The 27,393-nt window shown below is 41.5% G+C and overlaps 1 protein-coding gene across 5 annotated transcripts in view; it reads right to left on the minus strand.

Annotated features, from left to right (window-relative positions):
- LOC118916537 (ubiquitin carboxyl-terminal hydrolase 43-like) overlaps positions 1-27,393 on the minus strand; it is a 71,716-nt gene that overhangs the window by 24,422 nt on the left and 19,901 nt on the right. For all 5 annotated transcript variants that reach the window (XM_057500876.1, XM_057500875.1, XM_057500873.1 and 2 more), the window contains 5 exons: positions 18,368-18,460; positions 16,755-16,890; positions 13,732-13,867; positions 12,321-12,456; positions 10,019-10,130 (listed from right to left, as the gene is read on the minus strand). In XM_057500876.1, coding sequence (XP_057356859.1) covers positions 10,019-10,130; positions 12,321-12,456; positions 13,732-13,867; positions 16,755-16,790 — 420 coding nt within the window. In that variant the 5' untranslated portion in view covers positions 16,791-16,890; positions 18,368-18,460. The remainder of the gene's footprint in view (positions 1-10,018; positions 10,131-12,320; positions 12,457-13,731; positions 13,868-16,754; positions 16,891-18,367; positions 18,461-27,393) is intronic.

Below are 27,393 nucleotides of genomic sequence, written 5' to 3' on the forward strand. Positions count from 1 at the left end.
AATCCAAGCATATTTAAAAAAGGAAGAGCAATCCCAAATGAATGGTCTAATGTCACAATTATCGAAATTGGAAAAAGAAGAACAGATGAGGCCTAAGGTCAGCAGAAGGAGGGACATAATAAAGATCAGAGAAGAAATAAATAAAATTGAGAAGAATAAAACAATAGCAAAAATCAATGAAACCAAGAGCTGGTTCTTTGAGAAAATAAACAAAATAGATAAGCCTCTAGCCAGACTTATTAAGAAGAAAAGAGAGTCAACACAAATCAACAGTATCAGAAACGAGAAAGGAAAAATCACGACGGACCCCACGGAAATGCAAAGAATTATTGGAGAATACTATGAAAACCTATATGCTAACAAGCTGGGAAACCTAGGAGAAATGGACAACTTCCTAGAAAAATACAACCTTCCAAGACTGACCCAAAAAGAAACAGAAAATCTAAACAGACCAATTACCAGCAACGAAATTGAAGCGGTAATCAAAAAACTACCAAAGAACAAAACCCCCGGGCCAGATGGATTTACCTCGGAATTTTATCAGACATACAGGGAAGACATAATACCCATTCTCCTTAAAGTTTTCCAAAAAATAGAGGAGGAGGGGATACTCCCAAACTCATTCTATGAAGCTAACATCACCCTAATACCAAAACCAGGCAAAGACCCCACCGAAAAAGAAAACTACAGACCAATATCCCTGATGAACGTAGATGCAAAAATACTCAACAAAATATTAGCAAACCAAATTCAAAAATACATCAAAAGGATCATACACCATGACCAAGTGGGATTCATCCCAGGGATGCAAGGATGGTACAACATTCGAAAGTCCATCAACATCATCCACCACATCAACAAAAAGAAAGACAAAAACCACATGATCATCTCCATAGATGCTGAAAAAGCATTTGACAAAGTTCAACATCCATTCATGTTAAAAACTCTCAGCAAAATGGGAATAGAGGGCAAGTACCTCAACATAATAAAGGCCATCTATGATAAACCCACAGCCAACATTATATTGAACAGTGAGAAGCTGAAAGCATTTCCTCTGAGATCAGGAACTAGACAGGGATGCCCACTCTCCCCACTGTTATTTAACATTGTACTAGAGGTCCTAGCCACGGCAATCAGACAAAACAAAGAAATACAAGGAATCCAGATTGGTAAAGAAGAAGTTAAACTGTCACTATTTGCAGATGACATGATACTGTACATAAAAAACCCTAAAGACTCCACCCCAAAACTACTAGAACTGATATCGGAATACAGCAAAGTTGCAGGATACAAAATCAACACACAGAAATCTGTGGCTTTCCTATATACTAACAATGAACCAACAGAAAGAGAAATCAGGAAAACAACTCCATTCACAATTGCATCCAAAAAAATAAAATACCTAGGAATAAACCTAACCAAAGAAGTGAAAGACTTATACTCTGAAAACTACAAGTCACTCTTAAGAGAAATTAAAGGGGACACTAACAGATGGAAACTCATCCCATGCTCGTGGCTAGGAAGAATTAATATCGTTAAAATGGCCATCCTGCCCAAAGCAATATACAGATTTGATGCAATCCCTATGAAACTACCAGCAACATTCTTCAATGAACTGGAACAAATAATTCAATAATTCATATGGAAACACCAAAGACCCCGAATAGCCAAAGCAATCCTGAGAAAGAAGAATAAAGTAGGGGGGTATCTCACTCCCCAACTTCAAGCTCTACTATAAAGCCATAGTAATCAAGACAATTTGGTACTGGCACAAGAGCAGAGCCACAGACCAATGGAACAGACTAGAGAATCCAGACATTAACCCAGACATATATGGTCAATTAATATTTGATAAAGGAGCCATGGACATACAATGGCGAAACGACAGTCTCTTCAACAGGTGGTGCTGGCAAAACTGGACAGCTACATGTAGGAGAATGAAACTGGACCATTGTATAACCCCATATACAAAAGTAAACTCAAAATGGATCAAAGACCTGAATGTAAGCCATGAAACCATTAAACTCTTGGAAGAAAACATAGGCGAAAACCTCTTAGACATAAACATGAGTGACCTCTTCTTGAACATATCTCCCCGGGCAAGGAAAACAACAGCAAAAATGAGTAAGTGGGACTATATTAAGCTGAAAAGCTTCTGTACAGCAAAAGACACCATCAATAGAACAAGAAGGATCCCTACAGTATGGGAGAATATATTTGAAAATGACACATCCGATAAAGGCTTGACGTCCAGAATATATAAGGAGCTCACACGCCTCAACAAACAAAAAACAAATAACCCAATTAAAAAATGGGCAGAGGAACTGAACAGACAGTTCTCCAAAAAAGAAATACAGATGGCCAACCGACACATGAAAAGATGCTCCACATCGCTAATTATCAGAGAAATGCAAATTAAAACTACAATGAGGTATCACCTCACACCAGTAAGGATGGCTGCCATCCAAAAGACAAACAACAACAAATGTTGGCGAGGCTGTGGAGAAAGGGGAACCCTCCTACACTGCTGGTGGGAATGTAAGTTAGTTCAACCATTGTGGAAGGCAGTATGGAGGTACATCAAAATGCTCAAAACAGACTTACCATTTGACCCAGGAAGTGCACTCCTAGGAATTTACCCTAAGAACGCAGCAATCAAGTTTGAGAAAGACAGATGCACCCCTATGTTTATTGCAGCACTATTTACAATAGCCAAGAATTGGAAGCAACCTAAATGTCCATCAATAGATGAATGGATAAAGAAGATGTGGTACATATACACAATGGAATACTACTCAGCCATAAGAAAAGGGCAAATCCAATCATTTGCAGCAACATGGATGGAGCTGGAGGGTATTATGCTCAGTGAAACAAGCCAAGCGGAGAAAGAGAAATACCAAATGATTTCACTTATCTGTGGAATATAAGAACAAAGGAAAAACTGAAGGAACAAAACAGCACCAGAATCACAGAACTCAAGAATGGACTAACAGGTACCAAAGGGAAAGGGACTGGGGAGGATGGGTGGGTAGGGAGGGATAAGGGGGGGAGAAGTAGGGGGGTATTAAGATTAACATGCATGGGGGGGTAGGAGAAAAGGGAGGGCTGTACAACACAGAGAAGGCAAGTAATGATTCTACAACATTTTGCTATGCTGATGGACAGTGACTGTGAAGGGGTTTATAGGGGAGACCTGGTATAGGGGAGAGCCTAGTAAACGTAATATTCGTCATGTAAGTGTAGATTAGTGATACCAAAAACAAAGCAAAAAAAAAAAAAAGGGCAGTTCCTGTGTGGTAACCTCCAACGAGTTCTACACAAGGGTATAAAGGGCATATAAAAGTGTGGGCAAGGGGTCTCTTTGTGTTTATACAGAGGATCAAGGCCTAATTGGGCTACCCCGAAAATGAACTAAGATACGATATGAAAAAGAACTTCCAACATCTGCACTCTCTGGAAGACTCATGCCAGAAGATGATCATCAAAAAACCCCAACAAAGATCCACGCACTGCTACAGCTGTAGATGCACTCATCCCACCAGCTCCTGGACTTGCCATGGGAATGAAGAAGGAGATATCTAAGCTGGCCTGTGCATACAGTAAAACAACAAATTTGACTGGATCTGTACTGTTGGAACTCAACCAAGAATTTGGAGAAGTGCAAATTGTAGCGCTCCAAAGTCTTACAACTACAGACTATTTACTGTTAAAAGAACATAAGGGATGTGAACATTCCCCAGGAATGGGTTGTTTTAATTTGTCTGATTTCTCTCAGACTGTTCAAGTTCAGTTGGACAATATCCACCATATCATAGATAAGTTTTCACAAATGCCTAAGGTGCCTAACTGGTTTTCTTGGTTTCACTGGAGATGGCTGGTAATTACAGATATGCTTTGGTTATGTAACTATACTCCTATTATGTTAATGTGTGTGCACAATTTAAGTAGTAGCTTAAAACCTATATATGCTGAAGTTACTCTACAAGAAGATATGTCAAAGAAATAATCAATCTTCCCAGGTTTTCTTCCGCCTGCTACTTCTATAGCTTTTCTTCTTCCTTCCTAATTACAACCCTTAAATAGAATTCGTGCCTCATATCAAATTTACCGAGTATCATAATTCTTTCAAGTGGTAAAGATACCTCAAGACAAATGCTGGGCATAGAAGCCACAGGGCATAAATCTGCAAAGAAGTAAAAAGCTAACCTTTTCAAACAATAAGGCTTCCCTCTCACTTACCAACTTCACATTTCCCTGTATGGCCCCGGAAGATGACTGGTTAGCCAGAGACGGGTAAGATTCCTCAAGGGAGGAACAACCTAAGACAGGCACAGTCGCAGGGGGGCCATCAGGTGAGAAATTGGGGATCAACAGAGGTGAGGCTTAGAACCTCACCCCCCCTGTTCTGAGAGAAATCTTCTGCATACGTGGATGTTTTATTGCCCTTGTCTAGCTTGGATTAACACATAGTCTACAGGCACACACCTGATCATCTACATTTGCTCTCTTAAAACACTAAACTATGTTTTCTACCTTTATCTTGTATCTACCTACCACTTCAGCATTTTATTAAAAATAATAATAATAAAGAGAGAAATGTGGTATCCACATATAAATCAAGTATAAAAACCAAATGAGTATTCATATTTGAACTGACTGTTTATAGTTCATAATGCATGAGCAAAACCAAAAGTTTCTGTGATGACTGCCCTTGTACTGTTCACTATGTAACTTATTCATTATGTAAGAATTTGTTCTCCATGTAAGAACTTGTTTGTTATGCCTCAGAAGATTGGAGACTGACAAAAATTAGGCTTGGGGTGGATTAATGATTGTTCATTGAGCATTGACTCCCCTATACAAAATTTTATTGTCGTTAACAACCATTTGATCAATAAATATGAGAGATGCCCTCACAAAAAAAAAAAAAAAGGACAGACTTCCAATGGTAAAATAAATAAGTAACCGGGATGTAATGTATAGCATAAGGAATATAGTCAAGATATTGTAACAGCTTGGTAGGGTGATAGCTGGAACCTAGAATTATGTATATGAATGTTCTACCACTGTGTTGTACACTTGAAACTAATGTAATGTAATACTGTGCGTCAACTACCCTTCAATAAAAAATAATTATTTAAAAAATAATAATAATAAATAAATAAATAAATAAATGCTGTAAAAAAAAAAAAATCCATGGCTTCTTCAAGTGAACGAAACACAGTTCTCAAAATTGCCACTGTTGACCTTAGCTATAACAGGAAGAAAAATAAGAATTTCTTCCAAACTCTGACAAAGATAAATGGCAGACATCTCTACTTAAAAGACACTGATGAAATACAGGTTGAAATTCACCATTCACTGATGAAATGCAGACAGGGGAGGGCTGGGAGCGTCATAATTCCAGGAAAGAGGGATTGTACATGGAAAAAAGCATGACTCCAACACACTCGGGCTGTGGGTGAGCTCCTGCGGGTGTCACAGCTCACGCATGCAGGGAGCAACGGGACATGAGGCCGGTGCGGTGAACTGGAACCCGGTTGCAAAGAGCCAAATGTGAAGTGCAGAGAGTGTATGTGCCAAACTGGACCATAACCACCCTCTGGTTGACCTGCAGCTTCAACAGTGACAAAATCAATGGCTAGAAGCAAGCTGACTTCAGGCTCTTTGATTCAGGGCTGGTCACAGAAGGGTGTGCTTCCTAAGGAAATTGTTACATCAATACGGACCTGAAACTCTCTCCTGGCACCCCTAATTGCTTGCTGTGTGATGGCAACATAATCAAGTCACCTCTCCCACAGGGGCAGCTTACTCTGCCTGTACACCAAGAAAATTTACAAAGTGACCATAAAAATGTCTTGGCAATGATAAATCTCTTTTTTCACAATTTACATGAATTCATTCTGACCAGAAAATCGGTTATTTCTGTGAGACATTTTCCTCTATTCTTGGCTAGGGAAATTCATTGAATATTCATGCAATATATGTTCACTATTTGTTAATCTCTTCAGCTCAGTGTTGAGAACTGCAAATGGATTCTTTTCAAATTTTTACCATATTGAAGAACAAAAAGGTACCCTACAATATGGGAGAATATATTTGTAAATGACAAATCCGATAAAGGCTTGATGTCCAAAATACATAAAGAGCTCACACATCTCCACAAACAAAAAACAAATAATCCAATTAAAAAATGGGCAGAGGAACTGAACAGACAGTTCTCCAAAAAAGAAATACAGATGGCCAACCGACACATGAAAAGATGCTCCACATCGCTAATTATCAGAGAAATGCAAATTAAAACCACAATGAGGTATCACCTCACACCAGTAAGGATGGCTACCATCCAAAAGACAAACAACAACAAATGTTGGCGAGATTGTGGAGAAAGGGGAACCCTCCTACAATGCTGGTGGGAATGTAAATTAGTTCAACCATTGTGGAAAGCAGTATGGAGGTTCCTCAAAATGCTCAAAATAGACTTAAATTTTGACCCAGATATTCCACTTCTGGGAATTTACCCTAAGAATGCAGCACTCAAGTTTGAAAAAGACAGATGCACCCCTATGTTTATCGCAGCACTATTTACAATAGCCAATAATTGGAAGCAACCTAAGTGTCCATCAGTAGATGAATGGATAAAGAAGAGGTGGTACATATACACAATGGAATATTACTCAGCCATAAGAAGAAAACAAATCCTACCATCTGCAACAACATGGATGGAGCTAGAGGGTATTATGCTCAGTGAAATAAGCCAAGCGGAGAAAGAGAAATACCAAATGATTTCACCCATCTGTGGAGTATAAGAACAAAGGAAAAACTGAAGGAACAAAACAGCAGCAGAATCACAGAACCTAAGAATGGACTAACAGGTACCAAAGGGAAAGGGACTGGGGAGGATGGGTGGGTAGGGAGGGATAAGGGGGGGAAGAAGAAAGGGGGTATTATGATTAGCATGCATAATGGGAGTGGGTGGGAGAAAGGGAAGGCTGTACAACACAGAGAAGACAAGTAGTGATTCTACAACATTTTGCTATGCTGATGGACAGTGACTGTAAAGGGGTTTGCAGGGGGGACCTGGTATAGGGGAGAGCCTAGTGAACGTAATATTCTTCATGTAATTGTAGATTAATGATAACAAAAAAAAAAAAAAGAAAGAAAGAAAAGGGGGATTACTCCCTGATAGGATAAAACTAACTGTAAATCAACGATTAATGCATGCTTTAAATATCCTTAATTTTGATCATTTAAAGGGTGTCAGATGTTCAGCTATGGAAATACATCTTTCTGATAATATTCCTTTCTCTTAAAAAAAAAAAAAAGCAGTTCCTGTGTGGTGATCTCCAATAAGTTCTTCACAATGGTATAAAGGGCATATCAAAGTGTGGGCAAAGGGTTTGTTTGTGTTTATACAGAGGACCAAAGCCTAATTTGGCTACCCAGAAAATGAATTAAGATACGATATGAAGAACTTCCAACATCAACATTCTCTGGAAGAGTCATTCCAGAAGATGATCATCAAAAAACTTAACAAAGATCCTGGTGCTGTTGCAGTTGTAGCTGCATTCATCCCACCGGTTCCTGGACTTGCCATTGGAATGAAGAAGGAGATATCTAAGCTGGCCTGTGCATACAGTAAAACAACAAATTTGGCTGGATCTATACTGTCAGAACTCAACCAAGAATTAGGAGAAGTGCAAGTTGCAGCACTCCAAAATCTTGCGACTATAGACTACCTACTGTTAAAAGGACATATGGGATGTGAACAGTTCCCAGGAATGTGTTGTTTTAATTTGTCTGATTTTTCTCAAACTATTCAAATTCACTTAGACAATATCCATCATATCATTGATAAGTTTTCACAAATGCCTAGGGTACCTAACTGGTTTTTTTGATTTCACTGGAGATGGTTGGTAATTGTAGGTCTGCTTTGGTTATGTAGCTGTATTCCTATTATGTTAATGTGTACATAATTTAATTAGTAGTTTAAAACCTATAATGCTTATGTTACTCTACAAGAAGATATGTCAAAGAAATAATCAATCTTCCCATGTTTTCTTCCGTCTGCTACTTCTATAGCTTTTCTTCTTCCTTCCTAATGACAACCCTTAAGTAGAATTCGTGCCTCATATCGAAATTACCGAGTATCATAATTCCTCCAAGTGCTAAAGATACCTCAAGACAAATGCTGGGCATAGAAGCCACAGGGCATAAATCTGCAAAGAAGTAAAAAGCTAACCTTTTCAAACAATAAGGCTTCTCTCTCACTTACCAACTTTACATTTCCCTGTATGGCCCCGGAAGATGACTGGTTAGCCAGAGACGGGTAAGATTCCTCAAGGGAGGAACAACCTAAGACAGGCACAGTCGCAGGGGGGTCATCAGGTGAGAAATTGGGGATCAACAGAGGTGAGGCTTAGAACCTCACCCCCCCTGTTTTGAGAGAAATCTTCTGCATCCGTGGATGTTTTGTTGCCCTTGTCTAGCTTGGATTAATACTTAGTTTATAGGCACACACGTGATCATCTACATGTGCTCTCTTACAACACTAAACTATGTTTTCTACCTTTATCTTGCATCTACCTACCACTTCAGCATTTTATTAATAATAATAATAATAATAATAATAAGGGAGAAATGTGGGATTCACATATAAATCAAGTATAAAAATCAAATGAATATTCAAAAAAAAATTTTTTTTACCATATTGAGCCATTATTTAATGCAGTACTAAGAGCATGATGGGTTAAATGGATGGGCGAGCCTGGGCACCTCACAGCCATTTAGAACCACTATTCCTACAGAAAATCAAGCCAGCCTAGACATTTACCAATGAATCTGTGGAAAAGCATCCACAGCTGAGTTGCAGGATGTCTGTATTAGAATTCTGCTGGCCTCACTGATTGCTTTGATCAATTTCTAAAATCAAAATGACTGTAGAGGTGCTGAGGCCCAAGTACACGTGTGACCCAGTGGAGAGCAAGGACAGTTGAGTACAATGGTCACATGAACGTAGTTTTATTCACTTTCAAGAATCAGGAGCACAGGTTTGGAGAAAAGCTAAAACTATTATAAAATATTCTGACCTATTTAGAGAGAACTTAGGGTTTCTAATTTGGGAGCTGTAGTAGATCTCCTGGGCAGCACACAGAGCAAAATCTTTTAGAGATAAAGTTTGGAAACGAAGGTAGAGAAGGCCTTTAACAAAGTGATACTTGGTATAAATCCTGAATCAAATGTATGGTTTTCCCTGAGCAGGAAGAAACATGAATTATCAAGAATCGCCTCTGAAGTAAGCTGGGTACATCCCCCGAATGAGAAGTTCTCACCAAGAATAGTTGGGGGGAAATAAATGCCAAGGCACCATCCCACAGAATTTCAACATCTTCTTGGCCAGGCAGCCACCAGAATATTTCTGAAACTCTATGGGCCAAAGGAATGGTTTTAGAATATGTAGTTTTCATTTGGAAACTACCAATCTGAGAATAAATAAATGAGCAAGACTAAAAAGGTATTTTCTTTTGAGTCTTTAATCTCAGTTTTTAAAACTGGACAAAATTATCTTTAGTATCTAGATTTTCATGTTTAGACATAAACATCGATTCTAATTTTCCGTGGAAGTTACATCTGAAGTCCCTTGAAATTTTTGATTCAAATATATAAATTTCAATTTATTGCAATAAGCTCTCCTCTGGGAAGAACTATGGTGAACTGTTAAGAACACAAAATTGAGAAGAATAATGTAAATCCCACTCTTTATTCCAATGGTGTTTGGGAAGATTTAACAAGGAGAAAGCTCTGCCTGTGAAACGTATTTTTTAACACCGCAGAGGGAGAGAGGACAGGCCATAAAATGGTTTCTTCCTTGCAGATAAATCAAAGTTGTTTTATACAACAATATAAACCCTCATTGACAGCAAGTTCTCATCTCCCCTGAGCCACTTCTACATTCCTCCCCTGTCCCTACCCCTCAACACACACACATACACACACACACGTACGCGTGCACACTGACCTGTACTGGGGCCTCACTCTTCATGAGATAGCGGACCTTGCTGAGAATGCACTGCTGGAGCTGAGCCCAGGAAATGGCTCTGTCTTCCTTTATTAGGAAAGGTGGCCCAAACCTGAAATATCCAAGGACATCAGGTTATTTCACCAAAGGGAAGAGCAACAAACCCCAACAGTCATGAGACCACGAGCCTCTTCATGGGCTTCTCTCCATCAGATGAGTTTGGCACAAAGCACAGCACAAAACTGCCCATCAGAGAACCTCACTGCAAATGGAGACACTGCACTGTAAAGAGATGGCTCCAAATGATCGGCCATCCGAGAAACATTCTTCCCTGGTGTTCTCCCCATCGTTGAGAGAAGGGTAAGAGAATATTGCAGGCAGAGATAAACCCAGAGGAAACCCCATGCAGCTGACACGCTGATGGTTTTATGTGTCAGGAATATTCTCATAACTGGGAATGCTTCCCATTTCCCAACCCAGGCAACACACAGCAGGGAGATTGTACAGCTGAGAACCCAGATGTGGCTGTGGCTGTCAGTTCCAGCTTGGACATGGGTACCACTGGACAGATCACTGACCACCCGTTGTTCCATGGCCACACCACACAAGGTTGTGGCAAGATTCAGCGTGACAAGAATGTGAAACTGTTGAGGAAACTGCTGAGGCACAAATCTGAGGTGGCGTGTCTAGGCGGGCAATGGCATTACATGCTGTCCACGGTTGTAATGGACAGATCAGTTTATTTACCTTACCTTCTATTGTTGGGCATTCAGGTTGCTTCCAATTCTTTATTTAAACAATGCCTGCATGTCGCAGGAACTACATACATTCTTGTATACACACCTACACCTCTGGGTGCATGTGAGTAACTGTTTCTTTGGGATAAAGTTCCAGAAGTGGAAATGAAAGACCAAAGCTATTTATTTCCAACCTGCTGCCAGAAAATCCCCACCAATTTACCAGTGAGGCATGTACCCCATTCCTTGACCCTTGCCCAGAATGAGTATTATCAATTTTTAAAGTTCTTTGCCAATCTAAAAGGTTAACAATAGCATCTTGCGACTGAATTTCTTCTACTGCTAATGAAGCTGAATAGTTTAAACTAGGCTTGAATTTTTTCTATGACCTAATGCTAACTTCTGTGCCTCATTTCACTAGAGATTTCTCTCACTAATTTGAGAGCCAGGTTTTTTTATATGATGCATAAACATCCTTCACTTGTCACCTGATATAACTATTTTTCCTCATTTGTGCTTTGCCTTTCAAATTTGCTTTTAGTTTAAAATTTTAAATGTATTTAAAACCTTATCTTTTTCCTTTACAGTTTCCTGCCTTAGGTGTTCAAACAGACCCCCTGACCCAAAGACAAAATATTCCTCTACATTATCTTCAAGTTATTTTTGGGCCTTTTACATAATCACCTCTTTAATCAAATCTGGGACTTACACATGTGAATTTATGGCAGGAGTAAAAAGATAGATTAAATAAAATAAAAAGAAACAAACCATTACCCAGCTTGACATACTGAACAATTTGCTCACTTTCTAGTAATGTGAAATATACTGTCTTTATCATATAATAAATACTTAAATATACTTTGGTCTAGTCTGTTTATTGATTTAAGTGACTATTCTTCTGCCTCTGTAACAGTATTTCAAAACTTAAAGCTTTATTCTGTTTTAATACAGCCATCCTTCCTTCCTCCTTTCCCCAGTATTTTCTCGCTATTCTTATGAGTTTATTACTCTAGACTCATTTTATAAACATTCTATCAACCCAAAATTTTTTATTGGTGTTATATCTTTTAAACATTTTAATTGGATTCTACAAGGAAACTACCTGCTTTTGTGTATTTGTTACGTAACCACTTCTCCAACTCTTTGATTAGTTCTAATCACTTTCCAGTTCTCCCTGGCCCTTAGAGCAGATGACAGTACCATGTGCCAATAGTGGTAATTACATCCCCTCTTCCCCTCTTTTGTGACAGCCAGTTTCCTTTTGCTCATCTTATTGCAACACTGCCTCGGACTTATGACACAGCACCAAATAGCAGAGAAAGCAATTAATAATTGTTTCTGAAATTAACAGAAAAGCCTCTGATGCTTAATTGTTAAGGGCAATGCTTGCCATCTGCTTGAGTCGGCTTTTTCCAATCCTCCTGATCAGAAACTGCCTACTCCTAGTTGATTAGCCTTGATAATGGATGTTTCATTTTATCAAATTAGAATTATTCTAGACAGAATTCCAAGTACATGTGTATAAATCCCGACATTATGTTAAAAGAAGATGACGTTCAACATACCTGCTGGCCTGTTGCCCTGACCCCACTAAGTTACAGAAGAGGATCAGCACCGCATTCTCACTACGGACGGGCAGGCATGACCGCTGACCACCACGGACTGCAAAGCGCGGGGACACTGCCAGGCCAGCTGGACATGCTGAAGACAGAGAATTGAGTTTGTATTCTTAAAGGAGCTGCTTTGCTGGGTCAGAACCCCAGCTTCTCCGGCCCCTCTTCTCTTTGAGCACTTCTCTGTTAACCACTGTTGGGAGACACTTAGCAATGTGTTAGGGGAAGAGATAGTAAGGTTTGTGGCACTTGTGCCATCTGGCATGGCATATGAAGATCACACACGTGGTGGTTTGCACCATTGTGTTCAGCCAGCAATTTTAAAACGTGGGCAGGGATTTTAACATGTTTGAAACCCAGTCTAAAAAGTACTCAAAAAATGAGTTTGGTTGCTTTTATGCCTTGATCAGGGAACCACAGAGGAACCATGGTCTCAGAAAATCAGCATAAGTAGCACACAGGGAAGGTAAGAATCTTTACCCTTGAGGAAGAAGAATTAGACTATCCTCAATTTCCAATCACTTCTGAAAATTTGGCTTTTAAAGCACAGATGTATCACCTGTGATTGAATGTGAAATGAGGGCTTGTCTCGCTGAGTTACATTCAGGGCCAGTCAATGTCGCGTCCCATGCCCAGAGGCTCCCTGTTGACTCAGGGCAACTGCAGACACCTAGTTCCCACAGCCGGCCACCTAGGCTGACTGACAGTCCAGGCTGGGACACAGGACTCATCTGGGCTATCTGGTGACACTGGCCAGAGCCCTCTATAGATATGCGCCTTCTTGACTGGCTTAATTGGGCCACAATGTACACTCACCTGCAATGAAAGACTGTCAGGAACTGGCCATCTTGGCCATCCCTAAGTTTAGGAAAAGCAAGCACTGGGAAGTGGGACTGTTAACAGAAACCATTGAACTTCTTTGGCCACCTACTGCTCCAATTTGTAAAAATTTTACTTCAAGCATAGACCTTGAACACCAGAGTCCTGAAGACAAAGGTTACCCAAGCACCTGTTCTGAATAGTGATTCTCAAAGTGTGACGCCAGGACCAGCATCACCTGGGAACCTGTTAGACATACAAATCCTCAGGCCCCACCCCAGACCTACTAATCAGAAATGCTGGGCCCAGAAATCTGCTTTCACAAGCTTTCCAGGTAACTCTGATACTCATTAAGGTTTTGAGAACCTCTGCTGCATTAGTTGAATAATTTCTAGTAATCAACCATCTGTACACCAAATATCTGAGAAAATAAGCCTGATGGGTCCAAGTATTAAAACTAAATGTCTTATGAGCAACCAGTGAGAACCCTCTCAAGCCTGTAACTCATTATAACAAAATGAGATTATGAAAAGCACCATAGTACCTGAGAGCATCTCCTGGCCACATGGTGGAGGGGCTTGGAAGGCGTGCACATTATCGCCCTCTGCAATAGTATTAAGATCTTCTTCATCAGAGAAAGACCGCTGGAGTCCACTGGGATACAGTTCAACCAAGATCATCTGGAATGAGGAGGATCATTTTCCCTCTTTATTTCTCAAAGGGAACTTAATAAGTAAGAAATATAAAAGTGTCTGGTAGTCTTAAATCTCTCTTTTACCCTCTTGACCTATCTAAGTGAGAAATACTACTTATCTTTAGTAACAAAACACAGTAGTTATAACTAGACTGACCACAGAGATCTCAACTGCAATAACAGAAGGCCAGCCTGCTGAGGGATGGGGTGGGGAGGGAAACTGAGAAGCTAAAGTTTTATACCAGCTAAACTATCATGTAAGAGGCTGAGGCTGAAATAAAGCCCTCTCCAGATTAAAAGTGAGAGTGTTTACTACTAATAGATCTCCACTGAAAAAACTTCTAAATAGTGTTATATCAACTCTTTTCACATTATGTCACATGTGGAACATATTTTTATGGAACACTGAGGCAAGCAGAGGAAGCTGGTCTTGTACTGGAGGAGAGGGGTGACTGCCTTTAGGGTCCTGGCTGCCCCAGACCCAACTCTGTCACCTCATGGGCTGAAGGCATCAACATCTCAGCATATATAACTCATTCAAGGCACACTAGATGGACCTCCTCTTTTATAAAAGACACATCTCAGGGTTAAAAAGCAAACAAACTGAATCCAGAAAGAAAACCTGAATTGTAAGAAGATACAATGAACCAAAGAAAATGATAAACATTGGTAATTGGAGACATATATTGACTATATAAATCTATAAGAATAACAACTATTGCTACTACTACAACTGGGGAGACAGAGGAAGAAGAATAAAAAGACTGGACAACCATATCCACCTATAGTAACATCAAATCAAAAAGGTATATGGGAAGTGGATGCATACCAAGATCCTTGAGTTGTTTGGGAAGATTAACTAAGATTTATTGGCATTTTAATAACCCCTAAAAACATAGAGCTATCTATGTCCCAAACCAGAAGAGACAGAATAAAGAAAAATGGTTCAATCCAAAAGAAACAGTAAAGGAGAGAAAAAAGAAGCAAAGGAAAAGCAGAGTAAATAGGAAATACAAAATAAGATGACATAAATAAATCCAAATATATCCATGATCACAGATAATAAATGTGGGACAAACCTACAAGTTAAAGTACCAAAATAGATTTTCAGATCCAATCAAAATGCTTACCTTACCTGCACTTAAGAATCCCAAGTGATCCCTGTCCCTGAACAAACTTACATCACACCTCTCGAATTCCTGGCAGTGAACTACCTCCCTCACACTTCCCCCTTTTGATCTTTCATGCCTGCTATGTCTTCCCAAGACTCTCACCACTTTCCTATTTTCTCTAGATCTTTCTCAATTGAGTTCCACTGAGGGAACTTCTAAATAATAAAATAGCCAAAAAAAAATGTTGTCATATCATGTCATAGAGTACTTTGAGGTTACAAAGTGAGATACACTTTTTTCCCCACCTGAGATTTTCATAAAAATTGTGATAGAGGTCAGAGGGATTGATTGGGTGGGCGCAGGAAGGGGCCCCCAGGGTGATGGAAAGAGCCATAAGGTGGCTATGAATATGAAGTTTATAAAATGGTTCCCAGCACTTAGTGAGCACTACTAGGGTTAGCTACTGTTGGGATTATTATGATCATAATCATCACCATCTTCTTGGATGACAAGTAATCATGGTGGTTACGTGGATGGATGCACATGTAAAAATTCAGCAAACTATAACCTTAAGATATGTACACTTTATTGTATGGGTGTCATACCTTAATAAAAAGGTTAAAAATATATTTTTAATTTGCAAAAGTTCCATGTGGTCATCAGGGAAGTATAAAATTTCCATTTTACAATCAAGAAATAGAAGACCAAGGGAGGGAGAAGGGGAATAAGGGGCATTACGATAAGCACACATAACGTGGGAAAGGGGCATGGGGAAGGCAGAGAAGACAAGCAGTGACTCTGTAGCATCTTACTACGCTGACGGACAGTGACTGTAATGGAGTGTGTGGCAGGGACTTGATAATGGGGGGAATCTACTAACTACAATGCTGCCCATGTGACTTTATATTAATGATACCAAAATAAAAGAAAAAAAGAGAAAAAAGAAATAGAGGACCAATTACTTACTTTGTCCAAAGTCAGAAAACTAGAAAGGGACTGAATCACTAACCAAACCCTATTCTAAGCCCTTCCCATCACTCCACAAAGTTCACCACCATCACCTCTACCCCCCCTCTCACGGGGATCCCTGTTAGGAGTGCTGCCCTTAGAGTCACAGTGAATCCTATCTCTTAAAAATAAAAAAAGAGCATAGCTATACCACTCTCTGCCAAATCTCTTCACTCATGTTACACATTCTCAGTCACCCCAGTAGCTCCTCATATTTCAGGTAGTGTCCCTTCAGTATCCTGGTTTATATTCTCAGGAGTGAAAACATACAACAGTGGCTCAGGACCTTAAAGACAAACCGTCTGCTTTCAAATCCTGGCTTAGCCACTTAACAGCTGTGTGACCTTGTGCAAGTCACCTAACCTCTTAGTGCCTCTTCTTTGTTTACTGGTAAAATGAGGGCGATTGTAATATCTATTTCACAAAATGGTTATGGATTAAACCAGCTTTGAATATTAAGTTCATAAAATGGTGCCCAGCATTTAGGAAGCATTACTGAAAGAAATACTATGATCATAACAATCATCACCTCCTTTAAAGACAAAGTGGTGTCCTTTTCTGGTTATTCTGTGTAAATGCAGGGAGAAGTCAAGGCCCAGCCATCACAGACACCGGGAACTACTAATCAAACAGAAACTCATGAGTCACACTGGAGTCACCTGGGAACCAGAAATTAGCCTAAACAGCCTAGACAGCTGGCCCAGATAGCATTCTGTCATCCAGTGACCGGGCCCCAGTGCAATTCCACCACACCTCATCCACAGGGAAGCCGCCTTCTTCTGCAACCATCCTCCTCAGGGCTGCCACTGTGCTGAGGATCGGCACGGCCAGGCCAACCCGCAGGAACCGCTGGCTCTTAGACAGGAAGACCAACGTGATGCTCAAGAATCTGGAAAATAGGAAGTTATCCACACACTGACACTGGGTCAAGTTCAGCACTTATGCTAATCTCTGCTTCTGGGATGGGTCACTGTACTTTAGGTACACTGTCACCAGGTGGCGGTGGAAAGCAAATCTCCAAGGGTCTCATGTGAGAGAACTTTCCCAGCAAGTTAAAGATAAAAGGTATTCGATTAAGAATCACAATACAGATCTATGATGTCAAGGTTCTGTTTGTTAAATTGATCATCTTAAGCAAAAATATAATTTGAGATTCGAACTGGAGAAGTAAAAGCAGTCAAGCTTCTTCTTCCAGTATGATTCAACACATCAATGATGCACTCCTGTCCTTACAGGAATTCTCCCCTGGTGACAGGACACAGCCCTCCAGCCCCCAACCTCTCTGGAACACTTCCTTAGTTCTACTTCCTACCACCCCCACCAGCACACCAGCGCTCACTCCTCCACCTCCTGTCTCTCCTGTTCTACACTGCAGTGACTGTCCAATTCATACAGCTAGGTGATACAGCTGGATTTAAACCCTGGGCAGTCCAGCCCCAGAGCTAGTGGTCCTAACCACTGTGCTGTGCTGCATCAGGTCAGGAACCATAGCTCACACCGAGCAGCAGACATCATCTGATGGTGCCACTGATGATAGGGTAAGCACATGTTATAGTTGTGGCACAGGTGATCCACAGCATAGGAATTCAGAGCAGAGAAAGGGATTAAACTGCCGGGAAAGGCATTATGAAGACGTCCTATCTTCAACTGCATCCCAAAGATGGGAGATATCAAGAGGCAGAGAGCACGTGAAAGGGTATTTATGGAGGCAGTGAACACAAGGAAGCAATGCCACTGTCTCAGTGCCAGCGAAGGCACCCCACGTGGGAGTTCACCAACCTTCCATGACACCGACAGTGGCCAGTTGCCTTAACAGTCACTGCGAAGACCTGGGCTTTTGGGACACCTGCGCTTTGTATTTTACAAAGCCAAGTCCCACCACACCTCTGACCCAACCTGACCTCCTTTTCCTTTTTTCTCATCTCCCCTAACAATCTTTTTCCTTTTCCTTTGCTCTTTGAAGAAACCTTTTCCCTACACCTTCACAGAGAGGAAAAAGGACTTGGAAATGAGGCAGGGAAAAGCAGGTGGCGACAGATTATCTCAGGCTTGCCCCCAGTCTGGCCAAATGGTACTGACTGGCCCACGCCAGCTTGTGAGTGGGCCAAAGATGTAAGCCTGGCAATGTTGCTGATAAACAAAAGCATTGTTTGTAATTCCTTCTACAACTAAACGGACACAACGACCTTCCACTTTAATTGTCACATTGTCACATTCAATAACTGAACATCACCCAGCTATTAGGCTGGTTTCTAGAGAAATGCTGGCTGAGAAGCAAAGGACAGGAAACTGCAGACGCAAAGCCAGAAGGTTCCCAATAAGGAGTAAGGATGGAGTCAAGTTCCCTAGGCATGATGCTTACCTACCTTGTCTGGCGCAAGGGGATAGGCAGTGACACGCACAGGAACGGGTCGAAGGTGTTGCTCTGTTTCAGGCAGTGCGGACAGGTCAAGGAAGATCTGTGAGGGCCAAATATAGATTAAAGTTTAATCACACAAACAGTTTGATGATTCAAAAAGTTAGAGTTTTTCCAATTCTGTGCTCATTAATTCCACTCCTAGGTATATACCTCTACAATAAAATAAATCATAAATACATTTTTGGTCATATGAATAAATATTTCCCAGGTATATTTCATCTTCATCCACAGTTCCTGAAAACACTGCAGAGTCTTAAAGATGAATCGGGTGTACTGTCATGTTAATGAGAGACTTCTGGACCCCCACCAAGGTCAGGGGCTGGAGGCTGAATCAGCCAATAGCCAATGATTTAGTCAGTCATGACTATGCAATGAAGCCCTCACAAAACCCTTGAGAAGAGCTTGTGCTCTCTGCTCTGCTGGGTTGGATCGTGCTTCTTGGTTGGAGAGGGCTTCTATGCTTGGGGAGCCAGCACGCCTCCATGTGCCACAGAGCCAGGCCCCAAACTCCACGAGGATAGAAGCTCCTTTACTTGGGACCCTGCCCTATGTATCTCCTCATCTGGCTGTCAACCTGTATCATTTACAGCATCCTTTATTAAACTGGTAAACTTAAGTGTTTTCCTGAGTTCTGTGAGCCACTCTAGCAAATTAATCAAACCTGAGGGGGAGGTCGTGGAAACCTCTGATCTGTAGCCGGTAGGTCAGAAGCACAGGTAACTGCCTCGGGCTTTTGACAGGGTCTGGAGTAGGGGGTGGAGGGCAGTCCTGTAGGACGGAGCCCTCACCCTGGGGAATCTAGTGCTGTCTCCAGGCGAGTAGCATCAGGATGGAGTTGAGTTCTCTGACACCCTGCTGGTGTTGGAGAATCACTTGGTGTTGTGCGTGTGGGAAGACCCCCTCTCCAACAAACAGGTTGGAATCAGGGCCAGGATACTGAAAGGAGTTAAGCTCACGTCATCACAACCCCTAAGAATTGCAAACAGGTAACCAGAGAAGTAACTACACAAATGTGTATAGCAGCATATTCACAATAGTTAGATGGTGGAAGCAACCCAGGTGCCCATCAAGGCATAAATGGGTAAACAGATGTGCTATACACACCCAGAGTATTATTCAGCCATAAAGGGGAATGAAGTGTTGACGTTCCATAGCATGGATGAACCTCAAAAATGTGCTAAGTGAAAGAAGCCAAACACTTAAAGGCCACATATTTGTATTCCATTTATACAAAATATCCAAAACAGGTAAAGCCAGAGAGACGAGAAAGCAAACTGGTGGTGCCAGGTCCCGGAAGGAGGGAGGAACGGGGACTGGCTGCTTACTGGGTCCCAGGCTTTCTTTTGGGGTGATGAGAATGTTTAGGAACTAGAAAGAGGCAGTGGTTGCCAACACTGTGAAAGTACATGCCACTGATGTGTGCTTCAAAATCTTTAATTTTACACTATATGCCATCACCTCACTTTTTTTAAAATAGGAAAAAAAAAGTAATCCCATGTAGTTTAGTGCACTGAGTATGGGAAGGGAAGCTATAACCCCTCCAAACAGAAACACAGCTTGCTGACTTTTAGGCTGGAGGGGTCTCAGGACCACCTGTTACCCTGGTTCTCAGCCTCACTGTGCTGAGAATCACACAGTAAATTCGTTGAAAGTGTCCAGGCCCTCCTCCCAAAGGTTTTGTTTCAGGCAGAACAGGGAAAGGTGCAGGCATCGGAATTTCAAAAGCTCCCCACTAGTTTGACAAGTGTCTCTATACCAGGGAGAACCGCTGGTATAGTCACCCTCCTTATTGTACCAACGAAGAAACAGAGTTCAGGAACTAGCAGCAAATAGCTAACATTGAAACAGCATTTACTAAATAACTGGGCAGTGTGCCTATATTAACCCATTTACTAGCCATAACCACCAGTATTATCCTCATTTCACAGAGCAGCCGACTGAAGCACAGAGAGGTCAAGTAATTTGCCCAACAACACACAGCTCTTAAGTGGTGGAGGTAGGCTCAGGTTCCAGAGCCCACTGTTATCATCATTCCTGCAGCGTCTTTGGTATAAGCAGGTGAGGCATCAATTGTTTCAGAGCAGATGCACCTATAGTTTTACCAATTTCTTTAAACTCTTTGAAATTGAATACTCCCTTAGTCCCAAATATTTTGTTTCAGGCAGAGCAGGGAAAGGTTCAGGCATTGGAATTTCAAAAGCTTCCCACTAGTTTGATGCTAGTGTTCAGCCAGCAGGGGGAACCGCTGGTATAATCTACCCTCCTTATTGTACCAATGAAGAAACAGAATTCAGGAACTAGCATGAAATAGCTAACAGTGAAACAGCATTTCAATGAGACAGCACGCAACTGAAAGCCAAGTGCAACTTTTGTATTCCACATGGGTTCCCTCATAGTATAATGTACCATATTCTTCCAAAATATAAGGGATTTCTGGACACTACATTCCTATCCTAAAATCTACACTAACTTCCTTGGGACTATGGGACAATACCTGGCTGGCAGCCCATGCTTTAGGGTAAGAAAACCAGAGCTGGTATCACAACCAGGTTTCCTGAGTTTCTATGGAAAGCGCCAGGCCTGCTTGGTTGGTTTTCCATTGAGCAGACAAAACAGGAAAAACCAAGGACAAGCAAGAAACCCTGAGATTTTCAGGGTGCTGGCCAAGGTGACCCTAAGTGATCTGGTCACAGCAATTTGGCTCTCCTGGGTACGAGTTTTCAGAACGCCAACCATGACTTTAAAAAACAGACCCAAGTATTCAATGTTCAATCACACTCACCGCCTCTGGGACATTTCCCTTTGGGAAACCCATGGAAATGTTTGGGTAAAAATGGTGTGTCGGCCATTGGACTCCAGCCAGTGGGGGACCTGACATGTATGGGGTCTCCTCTGCCCCCACTTCCCTTCCAGCCTTCTCGCATCTCCACCCCCACCTCACTAAGTATTAGACCAACCGGAGGTGTTTTGTCACTGAGGAATTTCCAAATCCCGGTTTTCCATTAAGCAAACAAATGAAAAGGAGTATTTCTCTTGGACTTAATCATTTTTTTTTAAGCCTGCTAGCCCTAGGCGAGGCCGCATTTTTCTTGTCGAGATGCACCTTTTAGACTGGTTCAGGGACACGGCTCTAACAGTGAGGCACAGACCTCTGCCAGGGAGCAAGAGATAGGTAGTTTGGAAAAAAACAGAAAGGTCTAATTTTATATTTAAAGACTAAAGAAAATACAATTTTCATCATAAACTGCAGAAAGGATGTGAAATATACCTGTTTTTTAAATATGAGAAATAAGGACAGAGTGAGTGGGACCAGTAAGGTCAGAAAGAGAAAAAGGCAGCTATACTTGTACTCTGGGTGTTACCAGGCTTCAGCGATACCCCGAACATGCCTGAGGAGCGCCCGTCCTCACCAGCCCCTCCGAGTACACACAGGCCTGTCCTCATATCCCTCATGTGCCCATGGGGGAAAAGGGCAGAAAATCATCCCCTTGACCTTCAGTGTTCACTCGCTTTCTCCCTAAGGTGTTCATTCTCATCAAACCGCCCTTTACAAAGCCAACCTGGCCACTGCTACCAAAGCTCAGAACTGCTTTGGTTTCCACTGTACAAAGGCCCAGAAACGAGCCCCAGGTTTTGACGATGCATGTTTCACCACTCAGACCTTTTGCTGCTGCCGCATACACATCTTGCACCTCAAACCTGGCCAACTCCACCTGCTCCCTGAGTGGTGGAACTGATGTCTTTGCAACATATAAGGCAGGTGTCACCTCCCCAAGATCTGTTCTGAAAAAGCCTTCAAAAACATACTCTGTCTAGAAGGGAATGCTGCTTGGAGCAGGGATCAGATTAGACTTTCTGTGAATAAAAGCTACGAATGGCATGAAGAAATGAACGACTATATGTGCATACACAATACACACACACACACACACACATGCACACAATCCCTCCTCTAGCCAAAACTCTTAACATAGGCAAAAATCCTTGGTCAGTAAACTTACAGATGTTTTCAGGTTGTAGTCATAACCATATGGAAAAACTATTTTTCCTCTGGTATACCCACCACCCTGATACTATTCCTCCTTCTCTCCTCCAGCCAAAGTCAAAATCCCAGCCGCCTAAAAAGCGGGGGGAAGGGCGATGGAGGAGGGAGAAGCGCGGTGAACAGGAACCTCTGAATTAACTATAATAACACCTCCAGCTTTTAATTTCATGAGGAAGGCTGCCACCGGGTGACTGCATGCCAGGCAAGCCCACCCCGGTGGAGAGAAGTCCGGAGAGGGTCAGAGCAGTAGGAGGCACTACTCAGGGGGCACCTTGGAGCAGTGCCCACCGCCCACTGCAGACGCCCTGCTCACACCTCAAAAGCCCCCACCTAGACGGATGTCCCTAAGTACACTCTTTCTTTGCTAAAGTCTATCAGACATAAAGCAGTATTTAGCTGCCACCAGTCCTTTTTTTCAGCATGAACACCTCCCTTCTCACACATTATCCTACAGTAATCTCCCCAAAGAACCCTCGCAGTCCTTAATATCGAATCAGCTCCAATGTCACCTCTTCGGGAATCTTCCCAGCTTACCCATACCCACCAGGCACCTTGTAATGCTGCGATTTATAATAAGAAATACAGCTGACCCTTGAACAACACGGGTTTAAATTGCACAGGTACACTTATATGCGGATTTCTCTGAGGAAAAAATTTTTGAAGGTTTGCAGCAATTCAAAAAAATTTTTCTCTAGCTTACTTAATTGTAAGAAAATGGTATATAATATGTGTGACATGCTGAATTATGAGTTAATCGACTATGGTATTGTTAAGCCTTCTGGTCAATAACAGACTATTCATTGTTAAGTTTTAAATAGTCATATGTGGATTTTTTTTCATTTTTTCATTGATAGACAGTATTACATTGGTTTCAAGTATACAATACAGTGGTTCAACAGTTACACATTACTAAATCCTCACCCCAACTGGTGCAGATACTATCTGTCAACACAGAAGACGTTACAGAATCATTGGCTGCATTCTCCATGCTGTACTACCATCCCTATGACCAACTTATGACTGAGATTTTTTTTTTTTTTTATTGAAGGGTAGTTGACACACAGTATTACATTACATAAGTTTCAGGTGTACAACACAGTGATTCAACATTTATATACATGATAATTCTAGGTACCAGCTATCACCATACCAAGTTGTTACAATATTTTGACTATATTCCTTATGCTATACATTACATCCCGGTTACTTATTTATTTTGCAATTGGAAGTGTGTATTTTTTTTTTTTTGTGAGGGCATCTCTCATATTTATTGATCAAATGGTTGTTAACAACAATAAAATTCTGTATAGAGGAGTCAATGCTCAATGCACAATCATTAATCCACCCCAAGCCTAATTTTCGTCAGTCTCCAATCTTCTGAAGCATAATGAACAAGTTCTTACATGGAGAACAAATTCTTACATAATGAATAAGTTACATGGTGAACAGTACAAGGGCAGTCATCACAGAAACTTTTGGTTTTGCTCATGCATTATGAACTATAAACAGTCAGTTCAAATATGAATACTCATTTGGTTTTTATACTTGATTTATATGTGGATACCACATTTCTCTCTTTATTATTATTATTTTTAATAAAATGCTGAAGTGGTAGGTAGATACAAGATAAAGGTAGAAAACATAGTTTAGTGTTGTAAGAGAGCAAATGTAGATGATCAGGTGTGTGCCTGTAGACTATGTGTTAATCCAAGCTAGACATGGGCAATAAAACATCCATGTATGCAGATGACTGAGATTTTTATGCCCCTTTACCCCCCTCACCTTCCCCCACTCACCTACTCAACCCCCCTCCCTGACGGTAACCACAAGTCACTGCTCTGTTTAAGCCTACTGCTAGTTTTGTTCATTTTGTTTTGTTTTTAAATTCTACAACTAAATGAAGTCATGTGGTATTTGTTTTTCTCCACCGGGCTTATTTCACTTAGCATAATACCCTCTAGGTCCATCCATGTTGTTCCAAATGCCAAGATTTCTTTCTTTTTTATGGCTGAGTAATATTCTACTATGTAAACATAACCACATCTTCTTTATCCACTCATCTGTTGCTGGACACGTAGGTTGCTTCCATATCTTGGCTATTATAAATCATGTGGCAATAAACATAAGGGTGCTTATGTTTTGAAACACAGATTTTGTTTTCCTCAGATAAATTCCTAGGAGTGGAATTACTGGGTCAAATGGTATTTCTATTTTTAGTTTTTTGAGGAACTTCTATACTGCTTTCCACAGTGGCTGCCCCAATTCACATTCCCACCAACAGTGCAGGAGAGTTCCCCTTTCTCCACATCCTCACCAACACTTTTTATTTCTTGTTTTTTGGTTAGCAGCCAGTCTCACTGGTATGAGGTGATATCTTATTGTAGTTTTGATTTGAATTTCCCTGACAATTAATGATGTGGAGCATCTTTTCATGTGCCTGTTGGCCATCTGTATTTCTTCTTTGGAAAAATGTTCAGGTCCTCTGCCCATTTTTTAATTGGGTTATTTGGGGATTTTTGATGTTGATTCATTTGAGTTTATATATTTTGGATATTAACCCCTTTTTGGATAAATCATTTAGGAATACATTCTCCCATACTGTAGAATGACTTTTTGTTCTGTTGATGGTGTCCTTTGCATACAGAGCTTTTTAGTTTGTTTTATTTCCACTTATTCATTTTTTTACTTTGTTTTACTTACCCAGGAAGATGTCCAAAAAAAATTGCTCATGGTTATGTTCAATAGATTTTTGCCTATGTTTTCTTCTAAGCGTTTTATGGTTTCATGTCTTATATTTATGTCTTTAGTCCATTTCAAGTTTACTTTTGTGTATGGGGTTAGACGGTAATCCAATTTCATTCTCTTGCACACAGCTGATTTTCCAACACAACTTATTGAAAAGACTGTCCTTTCCTCATTGTATATTCATGGCCTCTTAATCTTATTTTAATTGACCCTATATCTGGGCTATCTATTCTGTTCCACTGATCTATGGGTCTGTTTTTATGCCAGTACCACACTGTTTTGATTACTGTAGCTTTGTAGTATAGCTTGAAGTCAGGGAGCATAATACCCCCAGCTTGGATCTTTCTCAAGATTGCTTTAGCTATTCAGGATCTTTTGTGGTTCCATATGAATTTTAGGATTATTTCCTCTAAAAAATGTCACTGGTATTTTGAAAGGGATTGCACTGAATCTGTAAATACATACATGGATTTTTGACTTCATGGGGTAGGTGGGGTCAGTGCCCCTAACCCCGCATTGCTCAAGGGTCAACTGTATATATCTGAGATCCTATAACCCTTGGAATTTCCTAAGTGATGAAAGTCATAAAGGTGAAAGGAGCATCTTTTGTTATTCATAACAAACCCCTTACAACCACACCTGAGGTATGTTAATGAGGTGCATTTTGGAGAGCCCCTAAAAAACACAGGATGGAGCCTGGAAGGCAGGGGACCCAACAATATGATTGGAGGATCGGGACTTGCAGTCCTCTGCCACCAACCGGACCTCCTCAAGGGAGGGGGACCAGAGTTGAGCTAATCACTAATAGCCAATGATTTAATCAATTATGCCCAGGATTGAGGCCTCCATAAAAACCCTAACACAAGGGGTTTGGAGAACTTCCCTGCTGGTGACCATGTGGAGACATGGGAGGGTGGTACACCCAGAGAGGCCGTGGAAGCTCTGAGCCCCCTTCTCACACATCCTGCTGTGCATCTCTTCCACCTGGCAGTTCCTGAGTTGTATCCTTTTATAATAAACCAGTAATGTGGTGAGTAAACTGAGCCACTCTAGCAAATTATCAAACCTGATGATTCGATCAGAGGGTCATTGGAACCTGATCTGTAGCCACTTGGTCAGGAGCACAGGTGACAGCCTGGGGCTGTGAGTAGTGTCCAGTGAGGAGGTGGGGCGGTCTTACGGGACTGAGCTCTTCAGCTGTGGGATCTGACGTGCTCTCCAGGTAAACATGTCAGAATGGAGTTGAACTGTAGGACACTCAGTTGGTGTCTACAAGGAACTGCAGAACTGCTTGGCATGGGGAACACCCTCACCACACACACCTGGTGTCAGAAGTACTGTAAGTACTGTAGCAGTAAAGAGCACTGCAAAGGAAAAGAGGTTTTCCTTTCACCCCATACATGCCCTTCAAAGCACCCTCAATTTGTCCTTCAAAGCACTTGCCAACTATATGACTATATACAACCCAGGAGTCTCCCTACAGTCTCGTCCTCCCCTAAGTCCATCCATGCCACACCCTTAAACTCATTCGCAAGTCCTGCTGACTACATCCAAAAGATGTTCCTCTCACTTCTGTCCATCTCTACCCCTACCTCCAGAGCCCCAGCTGCCACCATCACCCAGCCACAGGGAGGCTGCACGACATGGGCTGCGGCTCTGTGCGTCACCCAAAATAACCAGCATGACCTCTTAAATCAATAACTAGACCACAACCTGCTTTAAATTTTGCAGTTGTTTCCTGTGCCCTTTAGACTAAAACCCACTCTTGGGCCAGATACCTGCACTACCGGATCTCCGTCCGCCTCTTCACCTCAGCCTCACCTCCCTCCCTACACCACTCGGCAGCAGCTACCCTGGCCCTTTGCCCCTTGAACTTGCCAAGATATTCCCATCCCTTTGCCTTTGCAGTTTCCTCGACCTGGGATACCCTGTCCCCAAACAGTTGAATAGCTGAGAACTGAGAGACAGCTTAGTTCTCAGCTCGAATGTCCCTTCTGCCAAGAAGCCTCCCCTGACCATCTTATCCAATGCTGGCTGCCTCCTCCCGCACCTCCCAAGTTGTGCCTTTTCATTCCACCGGCCACTACCACAGCGGTTTGCTGACGTGTGTATTATGTAACACCCCCCCAGCAGAAGATGAGCTCCATGAGAACAGGGGCTGGGCCCAACTCCTGGCACCTAGG

This window comes from Manis pentadactyla, chromosome 4 (genome assembly GCF_030020395.1).
Source record: "Manis pentadactyla isolate mManPen7 chromosome 4, mManPen7.hap1, whole genome shotgun sequence".
In the NCBI taxonomy this organism is placed as follows: Eukaryota; Metazoa; Chordata; class Mammalia; order Pholidota; family Manidae; genus Manis; species Manis pentadactyla.